The 26,153-nt window shown below is 38.4% G+C and overlaps 1 protein-coding gene across 2 annotated transcripts in view; it reads right to left on the bottom strand.

Moving 5' to 3' along the window:
* The window catches only part of COL24A1 (collagen type XXIV alpha 1 chain), a 155,693-nt gene that overhangs the window by 87,309 nt on the left and 42,231 nt on the right, over positions 1-26,153 (bottom strand). For both annotated transcript variants that reach the window (XM_068199882.1, XM_068199883.1), the window contains 8 exons: positions 20,373-21,673; positions 12,437-12,490; positions 9,129-9,182; positions 7,074-7,127; positions 4,968-5,021; positions 4,572-4,616; positions 3,318-3,371; positions 2,083-2,127 (listed from right to left, as the gene is read on the bottom strand). In XM_068199882.1, the coding sequence (XP_068055983.1) occupies positions 2,083-2,127; positions 3,318-3,371; positions 4,572-4,616; positions 4,968-5,021; positions 7,074-7,127; positions 9,129-9,182; positions 12,437-12,490; positions 20,373-21,673 (1,661 nt within the window). The remainder of the gene's footprint in view (positions 1-2,082; positions 2,128-3,317; positions 3,372-4,571; positions 4,617-4,967; positions 5,022-7,073; positions 7,128-9,128; positions 9,183-12,436; positions 12,491-20,372; positions 21,674-26,153) is intronic.

Here is a 26,153-nt window from a genome sequence, read left to right as displayed (position 1 = left end):
AAGCTCATTTGAAACTACTGGTGAAGCTCTAGAAATGTAAATGTGGCTAGGGTTTACTCTCCAACCAACATCAAAAACAATTTCCTGTTTTAAGGATACAGAATCAGTTAATAAAAGCAGAATTAAGAAAGTATTCTAGTAAGACATGGTTGCATCAGTTGTATTATTTATTAGAATGGATGAAATCAGCAAGGTTTTCTGAAGTTAGCCTTATTCATGAACTCCATCAGAGAAGAAGCTCTGTTCTTTAATAATAACGTGTGATCACTGCTATATATGAGTTCTTACAAAAAAACTTTATCTTGATATAAGCAGAATATTTTTCTTATAGTTCAGTCACAATGCACTTCTCTCCCACCATTCCACAGTTGTATGAAGAAACAGATTCTGCTCTACAAGACTCAAACTGAGATTGGAATAAAATATTAAATTAGTTACTAAAATAGAATTCTTTGCTTTCATATATCATCCAGTTGAAATGATTTAATTTCTTGGGGGTGGATTTTTTTTTTTTTTATTATGGAATATGGTGCCTATCTTGTCATCCAGACCTAAGGAGAGTAAGGAAAATAAAAGCACATCTACTTTCTACAGTTACTTAAAGCAGCTGAGAAGCAGAGCACAGTTTGATTACAGGACTATTTTAAACCTAAAGCTCTAAAGATACTCCATATCACATTGCTATACACCTCCATGGCACAGGAGTACGTGTCAAGAGGGCTGTGTCATCATTTTTATTGGAAGTACTTTTAGAATTCATACACAAGATTTAGCCTTAAGGTCTTTTCCCCTAAAATTACTCACACATTGGCCATTTTTAGCTTTGTGTAAACAGAGAAGCAGTAACTTTTAGGAAAGTGACTGGGATCACTTATGTCTTGTTCATTGACGGGAGAACAAGTCAAAATGCAGATGAGAATCTGAACAAAAATAAATTGAAGAAAAATAAAAGAAACAATCCTTGAGGGTGCAATATCTTTTGGCACTTGATCCTGCCAAACTAACTTTTCCCTTTACTGATCACTGTAATCAAAAGTGGCATTAAAAAAAAAACAAAACAAAACTTTCCAAAATCCCTGGTCATATGTTTGAGAAGCTGCTGCAGGTAAAGGCTTCTAGTAACTACACTAAAAAACACAAGACAAAAGCAACCCTTGCAACACAATAAGATTGTATTAATTGATACTTGAGAACACAATACACCGCTGAGCAATGTGTACATGAGCTGAGGACCTGGAAACACCCACCAAAAGCCTCCTTCCAATCCTAGATGCAATCAGCAACATACAGGGTTCTGGAAACCTGTGCCTTCTCCTTGATGGTGAGAGTCAGTCTGAAGAAATACTTACCCATGTACAAGCATGTGTAGGCATGGTCATGTCTCTAAAGAAAACTATAATACACAGCACCCACCCAAAAAAATCAAACCAAAACAAAAACCAACAAACCCACAACCCTGAAAAAAACCCCAAACCACCAAGAAACAGAGAAAGAGCATGATAAAACACACAGAAAACCCCAATCCAGCCAGGAATAAAAAACAATCTATTTTGCCTCCAAGAATAACCAAAACCAAACTTTGAATGTGTGGAGCATTAAGAACCTTCAGCGCCTGGGATACATATAACTATGACTGAATCATTCTGAAATCTCAAGATCCCTTTCATGGTTTTTATGTGACAAGACTGTTTCCCTTTATCTACTTCTGTAGCTGCTACAGATTGCAAGTGTCAGATCTGTCTCCCTTCTTGACAACCTCCATGATGGAAATAATGCTTCAGGCCCGAGAAACATCCGCTCAGCCCTCACACACCCAGCATTGCTTTCTTTTCTCTCCTGCATGCAAGTGAGAGGAAGGGCAACAATGGAAAACTGCTCTACGCTGCTCACCATGGGAAAAAATAAACTCTTGCACATATTTTGAAAGAAACTCTGAATTTTCTCATTTGTGGTTCTATAAAGGCAGAGTGGTTCTGCAGGCATACAACAGACTCAGCTAAATTGAATTCCTCACCCCCTTTCTTACCTACAATATGGGTAAAAATAGACATGGATATCAAAATGCTTAAGATGTTTACTTACTCTTACTCCTTTAGGACCTGGGTTACCTTCTGGTCCAGCCAGGCCCTGTTACAAAAAGACAGAGGTTGCAATTAATTTTAAACAACCAGATATGCTCTGTGTGAAAGAACTACAACAGCACTTGTTAACTGTAAACTGGCAACACGTTCTTGAAATTTTTAAGATTGAAGAAGATGTCATCAAGTAGTCCCCTGGGACCATGTTCAGAAAGGTCTCCCATTAGTGCATGGCTGAAACACAGATCATGACTGAAACTTCCATTACATTAAAATTATTTCTGTCTGGAAAAAAATTTTTCTCCAGGAAAAGTGATCAGGCATTACAGTGACATAATTTCGCAGGATTTTTTATGAGCTTTTGTATTTGGACATATTTCAATTACGTTCAAGCTAGTGTCAGAATTGCATATGTGGTCCAAATGCTCTATACATTTTACGTGATTCAACACAAAAAATGCTATCATCCATTACTCTATAAAATATTGTAATGGAACTTCGAAATATATAGCCACTACAGACTTAATCCAACAAAACACTGAAGTACTGGTGAAATTCACCCTTTAAGCAGATACAAAACCACAAAATCAGTTGCTGCCAATTGGCTCATATACCTTTACACGAGGAAGATGCTGAGCATTTCTACTTTTTATCTTATTTGTATTACTGCACTGAGGTATCTGTTACTTTATACATAAATAAATATTTATATAAGTACTTCTGTTTAAAGAAAGCTTCTTTCTGGCTTTATTGGTTCTCCTAAAATATCCCAATGGGAAAAAAAACACCAAACTTTTAATGTTCCCCTTCCCTAAAGGGCTGAAGAAATAGATTCAGCAGTGAAATAAACACACTGGTGAAAAATCAGGAGGAACTGGGAGTTTCCTACTGCCCCTGGATTTGAAAGTCCAGAGATAGATAGACAAAGAAGATACACAGAATCTCATGAGTTTTATAAATGGAGTGTAAAGTATTCAGACATTCAATTCTTCGGTAATGCCATTTATATACTCCAGGAAGGAACAGCATTACTGCATCTAACACATCCAAGTTTAAAAGCCATGGAGAATCAACATTCCCTCCAAGCCACTACCAGAGAAAGAGATTTGTTTCAAAGAAAAGAAAGGATGTAATTTTTACAATTAGTGGTTTCAAAGGAGTTAGATGTGGCAGTTTTGAAAAGAATAAATGAGAAAAACAAAAAAATAAAATGCAAAGACATTTGTACAGTTACTGCACCTGCCTGCCAGGGTAACCAACTGCCCCAATACTGCCAGCCATTCCTGGAATTCCCTAAGAGGAAAAGGAAGAAACAAAAGGAAAATAAACAACAAACATGTTTAATGTCATGGTTTGGAGTCTGTTTCATAATTTCACTTTTAACATCTACTCGTATGACATCGGTGTCATACGAGTAGATGTTAAAAACACATGGAAAGCACATGGAAAAATTACTCTTAAGCAAGCTCTTTAAGCAAGCTACACAGAACACCCAAAAAATGGCTCATCATACATAACTAACTGTGCCAATTTCAGTCACATATCCTTTAAAAAGTGTGTAAGATTTTGTGAAATACAACAGTGGATGTCTTATTTCCATAATGTAAAAATAATTCAGGAGGGCTGTAGGAGGCAGGTCCCTAAAATGAGGTAATTACACTGGTCTTAGATGCATTTGAAGCAAATACATTAAATTTTCCATTAAAGAATCCTTGTGTCCTTAGAAAGCCTTTTTTTTTTGTTTGTTTGTTTCTTCCTGAATCAGGTCAATATAGCACTGGATAAATAATGAATGTATACAGTTCTCTCCACCTTCTTCTTCTGATGTTAAGAATCAATTCTTTTTCCTCACTAGTTATCTCTATCTCACTGATAGATTACAGTCATCACAGAAAACCTCCTGTGAGACTGTAAGAAAAATCACCACTCATCCAGTTAAGGTTTGGGCATAAAACTCAGGAAAGTAATGAATGATGTTCTTGAGTTTTCATCTCCTTTCAGGTGTTTACCATCAGTTATCATCACCATTTCCTTTTCAGTGTGATCCAAAAGGAGATTCCTTCCATCTACTCTGCCATTAGGAGGATCATAAATGCTAACAAGAGACATTAGCAATTGGATGTCTTTGAAATTACATTCAGATTTCTTCCTGAACTGACATGGAAGTTTAATAAAGTGCTGAATAACTACTTCATTTCCTACATGCTAGGAGATGTAAAATGCATTAAATCAGCAGAGGTTTGAAATGTGCCTCTTATAAGAATTTTACATCAACATCCTTCCAGTTGGTGTGGTAGGCTTTTCCATTTCATTTAGACTACATTTTTACCACACTGATCTCAACACAAACTGAATTCTTGCTCAAAACTTGTTCAATATTTCCTTAAGCAGTTTACACAGCTTGCTTATATTGAGCACTTACAAGGGATTATACATTCTCCTATCCTAATGGCTCATCTGCAGAGTACAGAGCGCTGTGCTTGCATCCCTTACCTGCTCACCCCGTGGCCCTTGCAGTCCTGGGTAACCCTTAAGACCCTGCAGGTAGAGAAAGATATCTGTGATAAATACAAATAAACAATAAATACAAATAAATAAATAAATGGTTTCATTTCACAGGTAAGCCTACCTTACCTAGTAGCACTTCTCTCTGAACAGGGAACAGGGGCACATCCTGCCTTTTGGAGAGCACCAGCCTAAACAGCTGTGATTTCCATCCTGCTGTGCTGATCTCACTCAATTTAGTTGTAAGGGGAGGTTTTGCATAGTAGACACAGTACCAACAGCAAGCCTAAAGTTCTTCTATCACCTCTTGACCATCAGACACCCACCTGGTGGGCACTGATTTGAGCCAGGATGAGTTACATGGAAATGGAAGCAGAACCTTACCTTCTGGCCTTTGATCCCAGGTGGGCCTGGAAAGCCCATGGGGCCTGGATCACCCTATACAACAAAAATATCCAGAATCAATATGTTTCACTGGAACATGACCCAGGGTTATAAGCATGTAGCACTTAATATCTTCTCTACACTCTTGGACATTTGGTATGGAGAACTAGCTAATGTTGTCTGATTTTTAATACTTTTTTAGAGGAAGAAAATGGAAAAGGCAACAGCTCCTCAATTGCAACCATTGGGTGCAACATGTCTGCTCCTGCAACATGGCCAAATCATGGCTGGAACAGACCTAATTCACAACCTCACAACATTTACTTTTAGCCAACATTAACAGGAGTGAAGAAGCCATACAGCTCTTGAGGCAGCACTTTCCTCAGAAACAAGTGGTTTCACCTTAAATTAAATATATATAACCACTACTGTGCATTGTTTGTTTTAATGTTATGCCAACAATTGGCAGCCAAAAGCCAGGACACCATTATGGTGTGTGCTGTGCAAATCACAGCATAAACCTGATCTAAGGACAACTTGAGAGGTGCATATGGACAAAGAGGCTATGGGGGAACACTGCTATTCTCTTCAGGTCCTTTAAACTTCACAACCACATGATGGCATATGGCAATAAGAGTCAGAGCATCTCAGATGCTGGGGAGATGGAAAAAGACAGAAATTTTCATGGTTGTTGCAGATGGGGAAGGAGGGAAGGTTTTTTCAGCTCTTCTTCTTGCTCAGGACTGACAGGGAAGAGATTCACTCCATGATTAGTGCCTGAATTCAAACCCAGCCAGTCAAGGAATGTATCCTGGCAGTGAGTTATTGTCCAAGTAAATTTAAATCCATTAATTAGATCTAGCAAATTTGATTTGAGGGAAAAAAATTAAGAATGCAAAATAATGAGAACTATAAAAATGCATATCAATCCCATAATTTTGGATTACAGATGCAGTCTACATGTACTTAGGGATAGTCATACAAATATGGGCTTTAGACTGTTCTGTGGCTGCTTGGGTTCTTGCCAAAGAACACAGCTTGAGTTTCAGGCAGCCATGTACAGCTCACCACACTATGATCTGATTGCCAAAAAGCTGGCTAGATTAAAATATTTCTATAGAAGCTTCACTTCAATTTCTCATCAGTGCATCAACAGATATTTCTGAATTTTTTTCTCAGCAGCCCTTAAATGTTAACAACATATATTTGTGAATTTTAGGGTTTGACAGCATGGATGCACTAAAAAATAAGTTATGTACGCATCAGCAGCTAGTAAACCATAGTTATTTCCTAATGTTTTTTCATAACAGAGAGTAGTCCTCAACTCTTACAGTGCTTCCTACTTGCCACAAATATTCCACAACTGATCTAGTAGTAAATGCTCATAATAGAACTTAGCATAAAGACAAGATATTCTTCAATATACAGCATAGGTTAACATATTAGAATGCAAACATCCAATTGCATTTTAAGTGTTATCACATTACTGTCTATGGAACTTTAGTGTCAAAATGAAACCATCACAAGCTTTCAAGACTAAATTTCTATGAATAATGGAATATTTTAGTATTTATACTCAAATACTTTGGGCGGGGAAGGCAACAAGTAATTTGGCTAAAGTTGCTTAGGAGGCAGTAGCAGGAAAAGCCTCTGAAGTGAAAGGACAAATTTTACAATCAAGACTCCATTTACAAAAGCAGTTAAATACAATGCACAGTAATATGTGTACTTGTCATCACCAAATTCTGTTTTATACAACTTTCTGGAATAATGCAAGGTTCTAAGGAAAACTGGAATTTGTAAATTGTTATATCAGTGTGAATCTAATCCAATTTCATCGTTCAAAAGTCCTTAATTTTATTTTTATAAACTAAATCAAATACATAATTTAAGTTTCAACTTTTAATATATTTTTTAATTTTCCTTGGATTCATTATGTTACCTGTGTCTGCAGCAGTCAGTCTAACATAATTAACTGCTAAAATACAGCAGTGTTAAAGTAAATACAAAGCATTTTGCTGTTACCATTTATCTGAATATTAAATGAGACTTCACAGAAGAATGGGACAGACAAAAAACATTTTTCTATAATTAAGAAAATAATACCTTTTCTCCGCATTTTGCCCGTCCTGGAGAGAATCCTGGGTCTCCTTTAGGGCCCTGTTGCAGAGAAATTAAGCTCAATAATGCTATCAGGAGAGGATTTCCAATAATGTATGCTAAAATAAGTATTCTCAACTGTTCCAGCAAGAGCAGAAAAAAATGTAAATGTGCTTCCTATTATAGATATTTTTCTCATAACTTTTTCAGTAAAGAACTAGGGAAAAAACCAAATAGTGCAGGTTCACAATGAAATGAGATTTACATTTTCCAAATTTTGTTAAGTCACAAAATTTTGAAAAGCAGATTTGTTGGTAAATCCAAGCAGGATTAGAGCAGATGCTCCAGCCAAATTGCTCTGCCCCTGTGTCCACCACTTCGGGGCACCAGTTGTTCCTTCAACAGTGTGCAGGATTATCAGGCTGTATTACTGCATGAGCCATAACCTTGTACAGGTTTCCTCAGGCTCAGCTTTCCTACAGTGCCAGAATCCACAAAATTAGATGTTCTTAACTAATCTATTTTCCAAAGAGCCAAGAATAAAGCCAGACCTCCTGGATACCCTTACATTACTTTAAAAACACCCCCAATTGTTTATCAGGAATTAAATGCTGAGGGATTGGCTCTTGGTAGGAACTGCTGGCCCTTGCTCAGGGCTGGACATTAATGTTGCGCCATGTTTCAGAAGCAACTGCATAAAGGATCCTTCAGCACAGGAGGGAAACATTCATGCATCTTAAAGACAGAATAAAATTCTGCCCTCATTTACTGCTAGAAAATTCTTGCAACTCATCTGCCACGTTTTAATATCAAACAAGAGTTTGTTTCAGTGTGATCAACTGGATCTCCATAGATAAAACTTCAGGAGCATCTGGTTAATTTTTTATTTAGAGAAAACCACTTCAGAATATGCTTGTATCAAAAGGATGATTTATAATCTAACAGAAATTAAAGAGATCCCTAAGCACCTAGTAATATATATATTTTGATATTTACATAAAATATATATAGGTACATACACATATGTGCAAATCCTTCTATTCTTAAACTAATAGACAGAGCTACAGACCTGATCAAAATTATCATCCAGTGGAGGGAGAAAATAAATTATAAAACAAAGACTAGGAGTAATTGGTTATAATTAATTATTTTCCTAGAAATGTATTCTATTACATAGCCAGCATAAATATAGTAAAAATTAATTATGAATCTTTAACTGTCCCTATAGAACTAGATAAAAACAAAAACACACACAAAAACCAGAATCACTTGGTTTTACAGCACTTGGCACTGAAAGCTTTATTAAATTTCTTTTTATGTCCTCAAGCAGATTTTATCACCTGTCATGACATGTCAGATTCCTGCAATTAGGAATCATACTAAACAAATCATGGTGCTGCCTTTTTCCTAACAGATCTATCAAATTGTTCAACCTAAATATGAGTTGAAGGCATTCTGCAACTGCACAAATCTGTCAAATCTATTTAAAGGGTCTATGTTACACAAGATTGAAGATGTTATTTGAGCTTTAAGTCCAGTATTTTGTCTTTGACTTTAAATATCACTTCCATAAATCTTCAGAAAATTATTCTAGCATATTAATAAATAATAATGCTGTAGGTACTAGCATATTTAAATATCAGTGCTTGGACATGGACAATAAAATAGTAATTTATAGGGATTAACAGTCTACATTTTTCCTTTTTTTTAAGCAAAGCAGAAGTTTACAGCAGTTAAGCATTTAAACCTCAATTTATCAGAGGCTGTGCTGATTTATAGGAACTCTCTTGGGAAGTACAGATTACTTGCAAAGATAACCATTTCCAAGTCATCATTCTGCACACATAGGTGATTTCCTTTCCACTGAATAATCTGCTATTTTGTTTTGATCTGAAGTTCAATTTGATTGATTACATTTAATTAAAATATGTTTATAGTAGCAGTCTCCACCTGTAAACAAAAGAAGGCCAACTACTTCTATTATAGGAAACAGTTCTGGGGCTTCCAAAAAGTATTAAAAAGTTCATGGATTTACATGTCACCATGGATAAATAAACTCACCTTGGGACCTGGCAATCCTGGCAAACCTGGGTTACCATGTGGTCCTGGAATACCCTATTAAAAAAAACCCAAACAAATGAAGGAGAACAACGACTGGGATTACTCAGTAAACCACTGAAGAAATGTGAATGGATTGCAGAGAATAATTTTACTGGATCTTTCCTGCTTTTAGAATCACTGGTTAGGATTTTCAAAGGATTCACAAGAAATAAAACATACTGTCTTCCTAAAAATTAAAAATGAAGGTGAGTACTCCTTTTTTTTATTACAAATCTCGTTTCTATTGTCTTCCCAGGTAATTCTTAACAGGTTTGGCATAGTCTCTGCAATTTTGCTCTTCAGCTACAACACTTGAAGGCATGGAATAAAAACCAGTAAAATCACATTCTGAGGTACACTTTGCTATCTACTGCAAAGAGAAGGAAGTGGATGAGTTCCTAGTGACTTAAAAGATGTCTCAAAGCAATGTATCCCACCTTCTTTAAAAAAAAAAAAAATCAGATTCCCCTGATTCTCCGACAGCTAGTGTAGAAAATGGACTTGTTATTAAAATAATTCAACTTAAACTTCTCCATGAACAGAATAAGATATCAAGACTATCTACACCTCCCAGTATAAGTGTCTGTGCCTGCAACACATTCAGCAATCTTCACTCCTTGAAAAATTGCACATTAGGGAAAATATATTTGTTGCAATGGTTGTCAGCAGCTATTCATCTCCCAAGTACCGAAGGACCAAACTGGCAAAAATCTGTCCCTGATAAACTGGCAACAAAGCTTCTGTTGAATTCTAAGGCCAAAACTCTTCCGAAATCCAAATATAATAGGAATACTTTTGAACTTTCTTGTATATTCAGTGGTCTAACAACAGATAAACTCAGTGTTTGTCTTTCCTCATTTACCAATTACACCTTGCAGTAACACTGAAAGCTGCATATCTTAAGTGCTCCCTCTCACTAATGACAATGTTGACATAACCCCACAGAAATGCTAATCCCACATGCTGTTTGAGAGATTAATTTGCACACTGGCAACTCTGGAGGCACTCTCAGGGATTTAGGAGAAAGGAAACAAATAGAAAGTGCCAGCATAGCTGCAGTGGCTCCTGCTTTTGCTGCCTGCAGTGTTACTGTCTTGGGGCACAGGACTGGAATAGAGAAGTGCAAAAGGATTCTCATGGAATGAGGCATCAGAGGAGTTTCATGTCATCACTAATTCTGAAACTGCTGGAATTTCATTATCAAGAAACTTGGAACAAGCCAAGACACTTAGAATTCTAACACTGTCACATGTGAACTTCTTAACCATAGAATTGCAGGGATCAAAATCAGTTTTCAGTGGAAATCTCCAACCATTAATCATACATGCCCCAGTTGCCCCAGCCATGTGGATCTCTGTCAGGATCAGGTTTGGACACACACTCTGATGAAGGCCCAAGCAATGCAGCTCTGCACTCTGCTGTTTCCCTTTGACACCTTGAGTCATGTTTCAGGATCACAAATGGCAACCCATGTGAAGGAAAACAGAAGTCACAGGGCAGGCTACTAGATGAGGAACTGAATTTTGAGTCAACAAGGTTTTCACAGACATTTTGGCTCACAAAACTCCTGTCATACATCATCACTAGCTGCACCTGCCTGAATTTATCAGTATTGCATAAACTAAAGAACATTGACATTTCAAAACCATTTATTTTTTTATCAAATAGTTTTATAGACTTGCTTGGCCTGTATAAATCTAATTTAAACTCAGAACTACTAGTAAATATTCATCTCAGCCATTTTCATTATTTTCCAGGCACCTTACTGTAAGCAGTACCTTCACATTGGAAAGTGTATCCTACACAATAATTAACCCAGAGAACTCACACAGTAGAGCACTGGGCTTTTAAGTACTCTATACCTGTAAAAAGACCTTCAGAAAAAAAATCCCAAAAAAATTGCAGCTGGGCAAGGGCAATCTCACCAACAGGCATGGCTTTAAACATATGAACAGCCTCCTCTAAAACAAAGAAAACTTCCCAGTTGTGAGGATCTACTTGGATATGTGAGATCCTGCCTCTGATGCCAGACATATCCTTGCCACAGGCAGTGTGCAGCATAAAAAAGCTGACTTGTAAGAACTGTCAGCTCTTACACAGAAGGATCCAAGAAGTCATGAAGAGATGAATTTGAATGAATGTTTTTGATTTTATACTTTTAAATGTGTCTCTTCTACTCCCTTGCCTCCAAAATGCTCTGGAACATCAGTTTGGATTTTGGTCTCTTTGAGCAGTGCACTTCCTACCCATCAGGCCAAATGTACAACATCCTTGTGCTGTGCTGGCTTTCAACAGGCTATAGAGCAGCATCTTGTTTAAACCTTCCTCAAAGGCAGAACCAAAACTCCTCCCACACATCTGCTGAGCCCTCATATAAACTACTGCCTTTTCTCCCACTTTCCATCTGCCTTGCTGACTCCAGCCACAACCATCCATATCCCAGCTACCATGGCCTTTTCATCCCCACACCAAACCTTCGCCTGCTCCCTCCAGCTGCCCTTCCCAAAAACCTGTCCTGATGAGCCATGACCTCAGGGACTGCTCAAGCAAATGGTTTTAGTCAAACTGCACAAACAGAGACTCACCCTCTTTGGCCCCTCTAACTAATGATGTGTACAGTGGCACAGCACAGGCTTGTCCCCCGTTCATGGCAGTGGGGGCACAGGTGGCAAAGCCCGTGCTCTGTCCCCAGGCACAGGGCAAGGCTGCTGTCCCTGCTCCTGCTGGGCTGCACCCACTCACACAAAATAAACCATTTCCTACCGTAGCTCCTTTCCTTAGCAAAGTGCCCTGACAGCAACCTAGAAACAAGCTGCTGAAGCTCAAGAGACTAAAAGAGATTTTTGGGATTACTTTTTTCCCGCTCTCACTGTCTTGCAGTGGTTAATTTTGTATCTCTGCCTGCTCCTCTGAGGCTGCATTGCTCACTTCCCCTCGCTCCAAAACAAATGAACGTGGCTTTAGATTGCAGCAGATGGGAGCAGCATGGAAAAACTAGAAGTTAATTCTGGGAGCAGCAAAAGCCAGGTACAAATATAACAATGCTCAGTGTATGCACCCATACATGGAATTAACCACGCTGGAAGCTCAACAGCAGGAGAAACAGTTTGTTTGTCTTGCTTTAACCTATCTGCCAAATGTTCAGAATCATACACTTTCATAATCACTAATTATATACATAAAGTTGAGAAAAATAAAATTCTGCAAATTCCAGTCTGATTATTGGTGACCTGCCTAGAGGTGCAGAAGAACATAGCTGTTTTACTCACCCGAGGACCTCTCTTCCCTGAAGGACCAGGTAAACCTGGAGGACCTGGAGGACCCTGGTGATAGAAAATCAAAGCAGTTGAGGCTAAAACCTGACAAAAGGACAGTATCACAACTCTAGATGAGACCAGTTTTGCTAACTGACAACAACCCTGTGCTCGTGCTGACCTCAATTTGAAAACCAATTCCGAAAATACAAGAAAACGTTTTTTTAATCTGTCTGCAAATTAGATTTCTGTTTAGAAAGTATCTTACGTCAGACAAATTGGAGCTAACAATCTGGATAGTAACTTTTACTCAAGTGTATTGGTACTAAAGGAAGAAAAGATTTGATGAAGAAAGCAAGTGCAATGTATTTCTAAACAAAGGATAGAGAATAATTAAGCCTCTTCAATAAGCTTGCTGGCATGCCAAACATTTCAGAAAGGCTGGAGTAACTGTGAAAAAATAAAATACCACCTCACAGATATTACAAATATGAAATATAGAAAATAAATGTGGACAAATTACTGTTCAGTTTCCTATTTAAAGCTTTTAAAGCTTCTACTAAGAATAACTGGCAGCCCATTTGCCTTTCTATATAATGAATATCATTCTCTTTAATGATAATGCAGACTTTTTAAGATGCTAATATATGATCAAATGTATCTTTTGCAAATGAATTAGATTTTTAGTCACCCTATTAGACAGTGTAACAGCCACTGCATATCTGGTTGTTTTGAACATAGAAACCTTTCCTTTTCTATATAATGACTGCTGTTCAGACTCAAATCCCCAGGATCTACTTCACTGTACTCAAACACAAATGAGTGCTCTAAACTAAAATCTGCACTACCTTATATTATATTTCCCCTATCAAATTAGAGTCCTACAGAGGGATGGGCTGTTCTTAAGGGTGAGTTCAACCCCATCCACGTGCCTGCACAGCAAGCCCCAGCTGTAACAGGAGCCATGTACTTTCTGCAAGGGCATCAGGAAAGTCAGACCTCTTGAGGGAGGTCAGTGGATGACAGCAGTTAGGGGTTCAACCTGCTCTTTCACCCAGGCTTCCTCACACTCCCTTGCTCTGTAAGTATGACATCCTCTCAGCTGAGACACCAGGCAAAACACTGAGTACCACACTGCCCACCAGCAAACAACGGTGCTGAAAACTGGCTGAAAGGAATACCAGGAAAACCAGAAGGGCCATTATGGTGGCTGAAATCACCAACATGAAGGTTTTGCTAAACAGGAAAGAGATAAAAAGGGGAACTGAGGAAAGAAAAAAAAGACAAATTGCCTTAAGGGTTTTATTAGCAAGCAATATTTCATTAAGACAAAAGTTGAATTTTTAAAAACCTCCAGTTTTTTGTGATACTTTTTTTTCTTGAAAAGGTAATGTCACTGCAGAGAAGACAGTACTGATTGTGGAATTTAGGCATCGTCAAGCTAATTACATTAATTTGGCCAAAATACAAATCACTTATGCACAGTGCTGGGAGAACCACTGTTGTTCTGAAGAACTAAAAATATTAATTATTTCCTCTCCAATTAATCATAGTAAACATAGGAGTTTAAATGTAGTTGGGAATATCTGCATGTCCCTACATGCTAAATTAAGTCATGCCAAAACCTATACCTGCACTTCCCCTGGTCTTTAGATCAAACCATAACATGTCACGCTTCTAGCATAGAATGTTCTCTATTCACTATGATTGCATAAGTGGTCACTAACATCCTCATTTTTCTGAAGAAGACCGACCCCATGTTTAAGAGCACAAGAAATGTAACAGGGAGATACATGGAAAACTCCTGACCTGGCATTCTTGTCCAGGTTCAAAAATGCACTTGAAAGGGCACAGAGAGGTCCCACCCTACCCTGCTGAAGCAGTATGTTTTTAATATCTCCTCTCAAAATGTAAGTTAAGAGATGCCTTTTGATTAGATAGTTATCCTGGGACTACAAATGAAAACATATTTTTGTTAAGTGAAATAGTTGCAACTAGTGAGCATTCTTTCGTGATTTGCATTCTTCTCTATCCCTCTTTCAGACATTTCCTTAAAAATTCATGAATATCTAAACCCCACCATTTTCCTGAAAGATCCCCGATCTTTGTTGCTGATTTATTGAATGAGGGCAGTGAGTAGATTTGTTCCCTATGTGGCTTCTAAATTTTTTTAAAACGCTATCTGCTTCCTTTACAACAGAAAACAAATAAGCACCCAAATCCATTCCACCCTTACTTTGATTACTCTAATTCAAACGTCACTATCTCTTCTCATACAAAAAGAAAAGCACAAAAAAAGGAAAATCTAATCACAACCAAGCCCTCAAAAACCCCTAAAAGAAGCAGCAAAATTTTGAACTAGGCAGACAGAGATTAATAACACTTTCCCAGGGCATTTGGAAACAAAGTCAACTGTTGTAGATTAAGTCTCTGGTTCACAATAATAAGCAGCTAGCCCAACCATCCAGGTGTTTGATTAAAATATTAAACGACTCTCCTTAACCAGGGGCTGATACTCTTTAGCCTCCAGCACAGACTCCTCCCTGCAACTCAGACAACATCTCTGCTGAGAGCAGACTTCAGTAGAGCACACCTAAGTCTTCCTGGACATGCTTTCCCAACTAGCAGTTCCATGTTATTCTGTCCTGTGTATTTCTACAATCTGGGAAAGCAACTACAACTTCAGATCAGTATGACTATTTTTATACTTGCTAGGAAGCTACTTAAGCCTCTCAGGCATCCATGTAAACCACAGAAATCAACATCTGAGAGTGAGCCAATCTCTCTTACAAGGAATAAGACATTCGTTTGAATAGCTTTTCTTCCAACTACTGGAAACAGTAATTAAACAAATCTGAAGCAATTAGACATGTTAATGTGATTTTTAGCATTTGACACTTTGACCACCACTATCAAACAAAACAAAAAGTTATTTTGTATAAATATTACAGATGCTAACTTAAAATTATTTAATAAAATCCGTTTGCTCAAAACCGATCATTTGTACCTTAAGAAAGATACTACAACTTACTGTCATTAGGAATTGTAAAAGCTTCATTTAGCTATAGAGCAAAGAAACTCAAGTTCCACATAATAATTGCATAATCCTGAAATTATAAAATAGATGCTACTCTTCCAGAAATTTTCACAGCCTTTCCAATGGTCACTGGAATAAATGTAAGGAACTTTCCTAGACATGAAACAAATTATTTTCCTAGGTACTGAAGCCCTGTGTTACTTGTTTTACATGTGCTTTAAACTTGACCTATTACCCAGAGGTAACAGGAAACATTTCATTTACATACAGCAAGTCTCTAAGATTTCAGATGCACAGCAATAAATTCTGCATTAAGTAGTTAAAACTTCTGCACAGGCACATGTTGATCCTCATGCCATTCAACAACTAAATCCTACTCACTGAACTTTCTCTTGTGAAGCAACTGTGAAGTTTCTCTTTAAAAGGCTGTTGACTGGATCTCAGCCACTCAAACCCTGTTCACCTCAAACTAGGCCTTTTAAAAAGACTAAGTTAAAGAAACATACAAGTTTAACACCTGATTAATCAAATATGATGGCAGGCAGTCCTTCAGCAGAACAAAACACCCATAAAACTTTCTGCACTTCATCACCAAAATACCTGCAGCGTAGCAGTGAAGTAAACAGAACCATCAAGCTCCAAACCTATTCTAAAACCTCCCCATGAGAAAATTTCACTTCTAACACTGCTAATATAATTTGTTCTATTGTTCAGGTATCACTCTGATAAGCTATGTTTTCCTTTTATCCCACCTAAAATTTTCTTCTGTCTTGCCACTTCATGTGAAGAGGCAAAAAAGAATCTTTATAAACTAGCCCTTTGCAAAACTGTAACTATATTCATTCCTAACTTTCCTTACTAAACACACTTTTGTTTTGAACTTTGCTCAGAATCATATTTTCTACAACTATACCTGTATTACTGCAATCATCTGCAATTCTTTCCATCTGTCCACATCCTTTTTAAAGCTCCTCATCTAAAGTTGAGGACACTTCTCCAAACTGCAACCTCATCACACCCAAACCGGGAGAAAAAGTAGCCTGTCTATGATACTCACCACTCCTCCTAATGCATCAAACATCACAGCAAAAAGATGTATTTATTCTCTGCTACAGTATGATACCAATCTATGATCCTCATGACTTTCAAAGCAGTCATAATCTATTCATACTTTTAATTTCTGTATTATTGCACTAAGTTTATTCCCACTGGTTTTAGACCATCTGGAATTCCAATCTTGCCACTAAGAATTTTTCTTTGTGCTAGTAGCTGCTTTGCTTACCTTCTTTAAACACTTCATACAGATATTAATTTAACTATTGAGCAAAAAGCATCCTACCAAATTTGAATGTTCACCTATTGTTTTAATTCTTATTTCATTTGCATTTCACTGGAAACAATAAAATCTGCACACTTCTCTTTCCAAATGCCCTAGAGCAGGCAGCCACCACTGTATGATTAACCTCCTTTCTTTACAGTTGTGGAAGTCTCTCTTTCTCTGTCAAAAATTCCTACAACAGCCAAAGCAATGTCATCAACATCAGAGGAATATATATATATATATGTGGCTTTGGGTTATGGATTAAAGTTTTTCAGTATTGTTGTGTAGAACATAGGGAAACTGCAGCAGTTTTAGGGGAATCAAATTAAATGTTTGAATTTTTAACAATAACATTACTATTTGCTACTAAAAATAAACCTGCAAGAATCTAAACTTTTAGTCTGAATCATCAGGTACTGAGATTTCTCAGCCTGGGCAGGGAAATGCATGAAAGTGATTAAGTGACCAATATATCCCCTGTAGTCAGGGGGAGCCTCAAGAAGCAACTTAATTCAACTGAGAAATTAGCAAAGAGTGCAATCAGCAGAAGTGTGAAAGATCCGCTGAGAGTAAAATCAGTGAAATAAGCTAAGTGTGAAAGGGAAGCTACTGCTGTTCATCCAGCACTGCATTTAGGATCTCTGAACTGCTCTCCCAGGGTTCTTACTCTCATATCTCTCAATTGCAATAGGACATCTCACCCAGGACTCAATTCTGCTCATTGCAGGGCTTGCTATTTCCCCTTCCTCCTGGCAACAATTCCAGATTGCTTCTCTTCACCAGCTAGAAGGAACATCACCATTTGGTCTTCTACCATTCCTCCTTAGGGCAGAGTATCTTGAAAATCTAGAAAAACTTTTCCAAGAGAGGAAACTAATTCCTAGTTCATTTCTCTTGGAAGGCCACATCCTGTGCAGATAGGCCTGAAGATGCAATTACCTACCAGCAAGTAACATAAATCAGCACTTTAGCTCACATCAGCCTCTCCTTCTACCAGTGTGGGACTATGCACCATGTTATTGCAAACTACTTTAGGATTGTGTGATGAAAAATATCAGCTTGAAAGTTAAACAGTTAAAAATACACACCAGATTTATTTTTGTAATCTTTACACATTGCCAATGTCCTCTGCATCCCAAAAAGGAGTGGCTCATCAGATGAACAGAGTAGCATTCCCTCGAAAGTAGTGGCTCAGGAAATCTTACTATTCCAGTTTAAACTCACTTTATATTTTTCTGGGGGGGGGGGGGGGTTGGCCATTGTAGCTGCTAGAATTTTAATTAGGATCTTAATAGTTTTGAAGAAATAGCTGTTCCCTTTTTATACCCTATCCATAAATGAAAGCCTGAATTCTGGAGTCCTGCTTTGCAGTGGTGGGCGAATTCCACAGCTCTGGGATCATGGAATATAAGAGGCCTAATTATGCAAGGCAAAAATCAGTTCTGGTAGATGATTAAAAGCTACAAGAAGCTGAGTAGTTTAAGAACCACAAAAGCTAGTTCTTGCCTGTCAATTCCAATAGAACAGACATTAATTTCTGTGTTCAAATCTTGAAAGAAGATTCAAAACCAACTACAACATAGTAAAAGAAGCAAAAAGAGGGGGTTTCATGCCTCATCAGGACTTTTTGCTGCAAGGGAAGTTTTCAAGTTCTTCAGTGTTTCTTTTTAAGCTCCTCATTGCAGACTCCATGAGTACTTATGTACTAAAGTGTTAGAGCCACACATATAAAAGCTGCATTCCCATCTTCTCTACATGGGAGGACTAGACTGAGAAAGCAAACCAAGATCATCTCTTCAAGTCTGAGACCAACAGCAGTAGCAGATACTGAGCCACACAATCTCCACAGAGCACAGTTAGTTTCATGCAGAGATCTCCTCTCCCTTTGGTGTCAGCCTCTCTGGCAGAGCAGTGTTTTAGCTTTGCTTCTGTTCCAGCAGGTGCTGCTGGTCCCTTCAGTCAACCTGGGGCCCACAAAGCCCTACCAGATCTTAAAGACCTTGGGCATGTTATCTGAGTCCTGACCCAGCAAAATACCTCGGTACAAATGCACCATATTCCCTACAGACTGCAGCCTGCATTCCTAAGCAAGACAAACTTCTCTACCCCCAGACCATAAGACAGGCATTGAAGATGGCAACTGACACCTCAGAACCCTTCAAGTTAGCTGTCATCTTTGCCACTGTATGTGTAGTGTCTAGAAAAACAACCCGGAGCATTTGCTTGGCGTTTCAATTAACATTATCAGCAGCCATTTCTGTGACACGTGAAAAAGAGCTGACCGAAATCGCAACAAGCAAGATACAGGCTAAAATTAAAACCTTCCATTAGTAGTTACTAAACATCCTAATATCCAAAAACTGAAATTGACCTCGTGCTGATGACAGCTGCATGCTTGGTGACATGTCACCATGAATGCTATCATAAGAGACAATGAGAGAAAAAAAGACTGACTTCACAGTCAGAAAAAGATTAGGCAAGAGCACGTCTGGAGTAGCGTGAGTTACTTGTTAGCACATTTTTCAATTGTGTAACAATTACTTTGAGCCTGGATGCGGTTTAGAGTAAAAAGTGAACTTTTGAGTAGGTTCTTAGTTGTTAACTAGTTCAAGAAAAAAATATTTCAGTGCTGAAAGAATAGACACAATAAATTTATGGCCATATATAAATATATATTAGGAGCTGCTTACCACATATCAAATTGCTTTCCAGTAATAATCACACAGATGAACACTTAGAAAACCAAAACCAAACAAACAAAAAAAGCAAGTGAAATTATTTACTTCATGCCATGGTTTAAAAATTTTAACCAAAATCTCACACAAGCACAAAGCATGATCTACCATATTTCCCTGTCTAAGCAGGAACTGATGTTCTTTCTGCTCTGTAGCTTCATATATATGGGCATATTTTTATGTATTAAAAAGTTTATGAGCCTTGTGCTCACAATAAGAAAGGATAAATGAGTTTCTATTAAAAACACTACTGTGCATTTGCAATTGTCTCAAAAATCACTTACCCTCTGAACTGAAAAAATACCTCAAAATCTTGTAAGACTGTTCTAAAAACCATTTTCCATGCAGGTTTGCTTAACCCCATAACCTTGGGTTATGAATGATTGCAGACTAGATTCTGCAGCTGGTCTATTTCTACAACTATAAATTTTGACAGCATTGCTCAACTAAGACAACTGTGTCAGTCTTCCAAGCAGCCTGGTTGTTCTTTTTATGGACCAGCACCCATATTTGTGAACTGAATTAAATTATCCTGAAATTTTATTATGTGAGCAGTCTCTGTAATTCATAGCTACAAACATCCAGCTGCATTCCAAATTTTAAACTGGGTTGCCTACCACTTCACCAGAACGTGAATATCTTGGATGTCTTTATATTCTTCCAGTAAGTAAAAAAATATGACACTTACGTTGAAATTACATGTGAGAAAAAGACATATTTAAGGCAGACAAGCATTTGTACAATACATCTGGGAGAAATTGCAGTCACAGCTTTGGCATGCTTGGAGAGGCTTCTTTCAAAGCCCTTGTTAAATGTATGCTGCTGCAATATAGTAAAAAGAGTAAAAAGATAACTTACAGGAGGACCAGTTTCCCCCTTTGGACCTCTGACACTTCCCCTTTCAAACATTTTGCCAAGATCTTCATAGTCATAAGCATAATTATCAATACCATTTTCATAATTGTTTTCTGTATGATAAGTCTCATCAGCATCAAATGCACCTTCCTGCCCCGGATGGAGTTGATTATCCAGAGGGAGCTCAGCAGGCAAACTGTACAGGGTTGTGTTGAAGATTTGCTGCTTTTTGTTTGGTTCATCTAAATGCTGTTTTGCTTTTTCCATTCCCTTGCTTTTAGTTTTACTCTGTTTTACAGGGGAGATCAGAGAAGGCTCACTATGTCTGCCTGCATCTCCTGTGGTATTAGCTGAACTATTTGGATATGATCCTGCAGGGGTTTTAGTGATGTTTCTTTTTCTGCTCATCTCCTGCTGCTGAAGAGCCAGAGCGATGTTCTCCTGGAGTTCTGTTTGAGGCCAAGCTTCCAGCAGCAGAGGTTTGGTCTCCGCAAACTCCCATACAGAGGCATTTCTCAACTCAAAGTGGTCTGGTAAAAAGTGAATCTGAGCAACGTTGGTAACAGGCATGTTTGACACTTCATTCCATCTGTAAGCTGATATATCTTCCTGGTTTTCCTCATCAATGATCATCTTTGAAAAAGCATCCAGCCCATCTGACAGAAGTGAAGCCCCACGCAGAGATCGATAGGTTTCAGCCGGGCGACACTGCTGTTTCACATATTTACAGTAGTTTGCAGAGGCTTCTGCAGAGGGAATAATATCGAGCTGACATATAACTCCTTCAAAGCTGACAGAGTGAGAGTTCATCCTTCCCAGGGTAAATACACCCTCCGAATCAAATGTCCCGGCTTCAGAAAGTACTTCACTGCTGTAGTACTTGTTTCCACACTCAGCAAATAGTGAGACAGTCTTGTCCCCAATGCCAATGGCAAATGAATGCCATTGTTCATTATGAACACAATAATCAAAGTACACAGGCTGCTTCTCCCCGGTGTACACCACTACCTTTCTCGGTAGCAGCTGGACACCAAACTGCAGTCTGCTTTTGTTCCTAACACTGAAAAGAAAAGCATCACTGGCTCTGTAAGAGTACAACCCAACCAATAAGGTGAACTGATGCCCTAGATTCGACGGTATGACTTGAGCAACACGGGACTCAATATGTGCATCATTGCTTAGCACCACTCCTGATGCAGTTAGACGAACACCCTGAGGTAACAGAGAGGATGTTGAGGGCACTGCTGTCTCTGAAGGCTCTTGGACATCTTTCACAAGGCCTAGTTGATGAAGAACATCTATTGCTGTAAAAAGAAATAAAGGCACACTGTTGATTTAATTTACAAGCTCATACATTGAGATTCATATAAACAAATGCACACACAACATTTTAACAAATCTGTACCTCTCAGAGCATATACACTTCACACAGTAAGGTCACCAAATCCCTCCTGGAAGGTACTGATCTTTCACATAAATCAAATTATTAAAGCCAGAGCAAAATTTCCATCTTAAAAAAAATCAACCAAACTAAACAAACAAACAAAGGTCCATCAAATGCCCATTTTAGGTTAATTCACTTAGTGAAAGTGAAAATCCTCATTTGCTCTCCTCAAACTTTCCAGTGATCGGTGAATACACTTTGGTTAGTTCCTTATCTATTTAGCTAATCCTGCCTACTCTTTGAACAGAGAATTACTCTTTTTTAAGAAAAGTTTTTCTTTACAAAAAACCTTCTGCAATAAATCCATGCTGTTGCTCTTTATCTAAAAAGTTCAAATCAAAGCATTTGAGGGAAGAGTTGCTTTGTTTATAAGAAAGGACAAGCTGATTACAGCACAGTAACGCCTCCTTCCCCTCCACACAGTTTATTTGTTAGAGCCATGGATAAGGTGAAATCTGGAGTAGTGCAAGTGGTGAGGAGCAAGGAAAGAGGAGAATTGTCAGGACCCAAGGGGTAGTGCTCCTGTGTTCTGGCTCATCTCTCCCCCTAAAGTGCACAAGGCAGCAGCCACCATGACAAGACATTGAATTAAGAATGCACGCCACAGCAGGAGACAATAAGGACACAGAGCAGCCAGCTGTCCTACTGATTGATGCTCTATAGATTTGGCTTTGATATAGAAATCTGGATAGATCTTCCTACAGGGAAGTATGGGCAGTGGTTTATTCACTGTTAGATTCTCTAGTTTCTCAGTCAATGTGAGCTGTCCTTTAAGCCTTTCCTTACTCTGGGCCATACAGTGTCTCCATCTTTTACTTGGCTAAATATCTTCACCTAACATGTAGAAACACAATTATTTGTCATCCTGATAAACTGAAATCATATCTGTTCTGAGATATGAAATAAAAGCCACTTTTGGGTAAATCAACAGTTGAAGGTGACCCAATTAATTTCTTATTGCTTAAATCAGATTTGGGCAAGTTGGAGTTGGTGTGCATAGACACCTTCCTTCAGAATGAATATAGAGACACTGTTACATCCCTTATGATGCAGCTGAAACACTACAAAGGCTCAAGTAGGAGCTAAACCACTTACCCCCAGGAGCCTTTCTGCAGGAGCTCAAAATAAGATAGCATTAATGGCATTGATAGATTGATTGCTAAATTTGCCTGAGTGTGAAAGGTGCAGAAATATTGCAGATGTTGAATCAAAATGCAATCCAGCAAATATGGAACAAGAAGATTAGGAGCTAAAATATACGACATGGGAAAAGGCTGAAGGAACAACATTTGCTTGGCCTAGAGACAGGAAGGTTTGGGGAATCTAAATAAAACTGTCCATTATCTGAATTGTGGCCGTAGGGAAAAGAGAGAAAAGCTGATGAATAACAGTCACAAGCTGCAGCACAAGAAATTTCAGCTCCATACAAAGAAAAAGTATTCCCACAACAAAAGTGGTCAAGTGCTGGACCTGGGGGCAGAGGCATGGGATAATCTCAATTCTTGGAGATTTTCAAAGACCAAGTGGACAGAACCCAGCAACCTGAAGCGAATTCAAACATTGACTCTGACCTCAGCAGGAGTTAGGACCAGATGAGTTCAAGATCCCCCTAACCTATATTTTAGGATTTTTTTTCCACAAGGGGAAACTGAAGACTAGTTTTCGTAAACAGCATTGCACAGCAGCATACGATATCATCTGTTTCCACCTCTCACTAGAACAACTTTAGTGAAACACCTACATTAAAAATTACTTGTAGTATGTAATAGTTGCACTAATCAAATAAGCCTGGCTGGGCAGACACAGGCACTTTCTATAATATTTTGCTGAGGCTACTTTTGCTATGGATATGCTTATACTAAGTAAATAAAACTGTTATAAGGCACAACAAAAATTTAGAGTAAATAAGAAAAGTTAAGTATTTGCGGCACTATTAAAAGAAAAGTGCCACTGAAACAAATGGATATTTACGCTCTAAGTGGGAAAAAGGTCTCCTTTCACAGTTTCCCTTTCTCTGTTTACTGAACGTATTCATAGCAAACTATAAGAATAGACAGATGTTGGCTTAGTTTCAGTGCTAAATTATGAGAAGTGCCTGAGATTTCCCTGAGAGTGATTTATAAATTGGAACCAAAAGCATCAACCTGAATACACTGTACATCTTGAAAATTAATTACTCACCTTGTAGTGTTTCTAGTCATGTTTGAAATTCATGGAGGGGCCAAGATTATCCTGGCAAGCAGCCAGAGCAGACGGAGGTATGGAGAAAAAGTATTTCTGCAGAAAGTCCTGCATATGCCAATTTCTCAAGATGTTTTGCCTCAGAGCAATTAATTCACCATGGCTATATTTTTATCTGTCAGGCTGATAACAGAGGTCAGGTTCTAGTAGAGCCCTGAAGCACAGAGCCTCTGCTAATGAACCATCACTCTTTGCCAGGTCCCTGTCCTGCCTGTAGCTCTGGAGCAGAAAGCTGTGCTTGCACTGCCCTTGTGGAGGGAAGCTGGGAAGAAACACAGATCCTGAGCTCTGGGCAATGCAGTCTTATACATGCAAATAGTCCCCAAGGCAGAAACACTGCCCCACTACTTCTGTGCACTGGCAGGGCCAGCTGACTGCACAAGAACAGCTGCTAGCCTAACCTAAAGTTGTGTCTAAATATCACATCCTAACCTGAAATACTGGGCAAGTAGTTGTATTTTTTTTAAATTTTTAATTACATATTTTTATTTTAAAATAGTAATGCATGTGATCTATCAAAAATATTATAAATTCAATTGTAAAATAAAAAGCTTAAACTGGTTTTAAATAGCTTAAAAATTACCTTCAAACCTATCACTAATAAATGGCAAACTGCAAGCAAAATGGCCACATTTTTTGGCAGTTCGGATTTGAAAAGAGCACATAGTTTAAAAGTTACTAAAGAAAATCATCAGCATGATGAGGAATAAGATTTTTTTTTCTATCCTGCAAATAGATTTCTGCAAACAATGACAGGTCTTGAGAAAGCTAAACACAAATAAATGCTGTGTGGAAAATGACATCAAAAAAGTAAGTATAAAGGAATTACTCCTTGCTGACTTGCTGCATGTTAACCCACTGTCAAGCCAAAAGGCTGTTCCAAACTTTTTTGGCCAGTCATTTCACTTCTGGTCCAACATGCATATTTATTTTATTTTAAGGCTTTCAGAAGCTCTTGGCAGCACACTGGATTTTGGGAGCAGGCAACCCTCTCATTCTTCCTCCCAGCATGACAACCACTATTTGCTCTACCTATCAGTTGTCAGTTTTCTTTGTTTACTCATGTCTGCAAAACATCTGTCTTCACTTACTGCTTATTCAACCCATTAGTCCCCCAAATTGTAACAGCTCAACTTCTTGAAGGAAAGGTTGTTTTGGGTTTTTGGTGTCAAGTGCTTTCCTTTCACCTTCAAAGAGATCTTTAAAAATTCACAACCTTACTGCATCATGAGGTAAGGCAAAACCTTACACCACCTTTGGCAAAAAGCCTTTTGGCCCTCATGTGGCACAAAAATAGCCCCACAAAGGAACTGGGGAGGGATGAAGGGATTTGACTATAGGATTGTTTCACACGCATACTCCATCCAGTTTCTCGTGCTCATTCCCCACGTTGCTCCATACTCATGGCTACTCTGAAGGCAGGATCTCTGAGATGCTCTACCTGTTTCAGCAACCTTAGTACACACATCTCTCCCTTTCCCTTTTCCAGTGTGGGTAAGGGAAAAGAAAAGGGCCATTCATCAGTCAGCTCCACCAGAACCAAGAGTAATTACTCATCAGATTGCCCATGTTCCAGATGATGATGCATCTGCAACTGGGTACACTAGGATACCTGGCTGCAACAAATGCTCTCCTGGATGCCAGATCATCCAGGATCATTCATCTCCTGGATGCCAGATCATCATGCCTTGCTGGCAGAGGAAAGCCAGCAAGACACATTAATTCTGTGTGTCCTTGAGCCCCACTCAAAGTATTATATTCCCAAAGTCTGAGACTGTATCTTTACATGCACTTTACTGGACATGATTCATAGCAGCATATCAAACTGAACGACAGGTATCTTCTCAGGTAAAGCATGCAGAAACTGTCTCCTCAACTCAGGAGAGAAGACGTTAATTAGGTAGCATCTTCATGTTTGGCAGAATATTTGTTTTTCAAAATACAACGGCCAAGGAAGTTTAAGAACCAAGGCATTAATATGTTCCTAATGGGCACCCAATCCTATTCCTGGACAAACACTAAGCACCACAAATGCAATAATGCAGCTCTGCAACTTATATACTGAAACTGAAGGATATATTTTAAATGCTCTGTTTTTT

Source organism: Anomalospiza imberbis, chromosome 9 (assembly GCF_031753505.1).
Source record: "Anomalospiza imberbis isolate Cuckoo-Finch-1a 21T00152 chromosome 9, ASM3175350v1, whole genome shotgun sequence".
Lineage (NCBI taxonomy): Eukaryota > Metazoa > Chordata > Aves > Passeriformes > Viduidae > Anomalospiza > Anomalospiza imberbis.
This window is presented reverse-complemented; position numbering and strand designations above follow the sequence as displayed.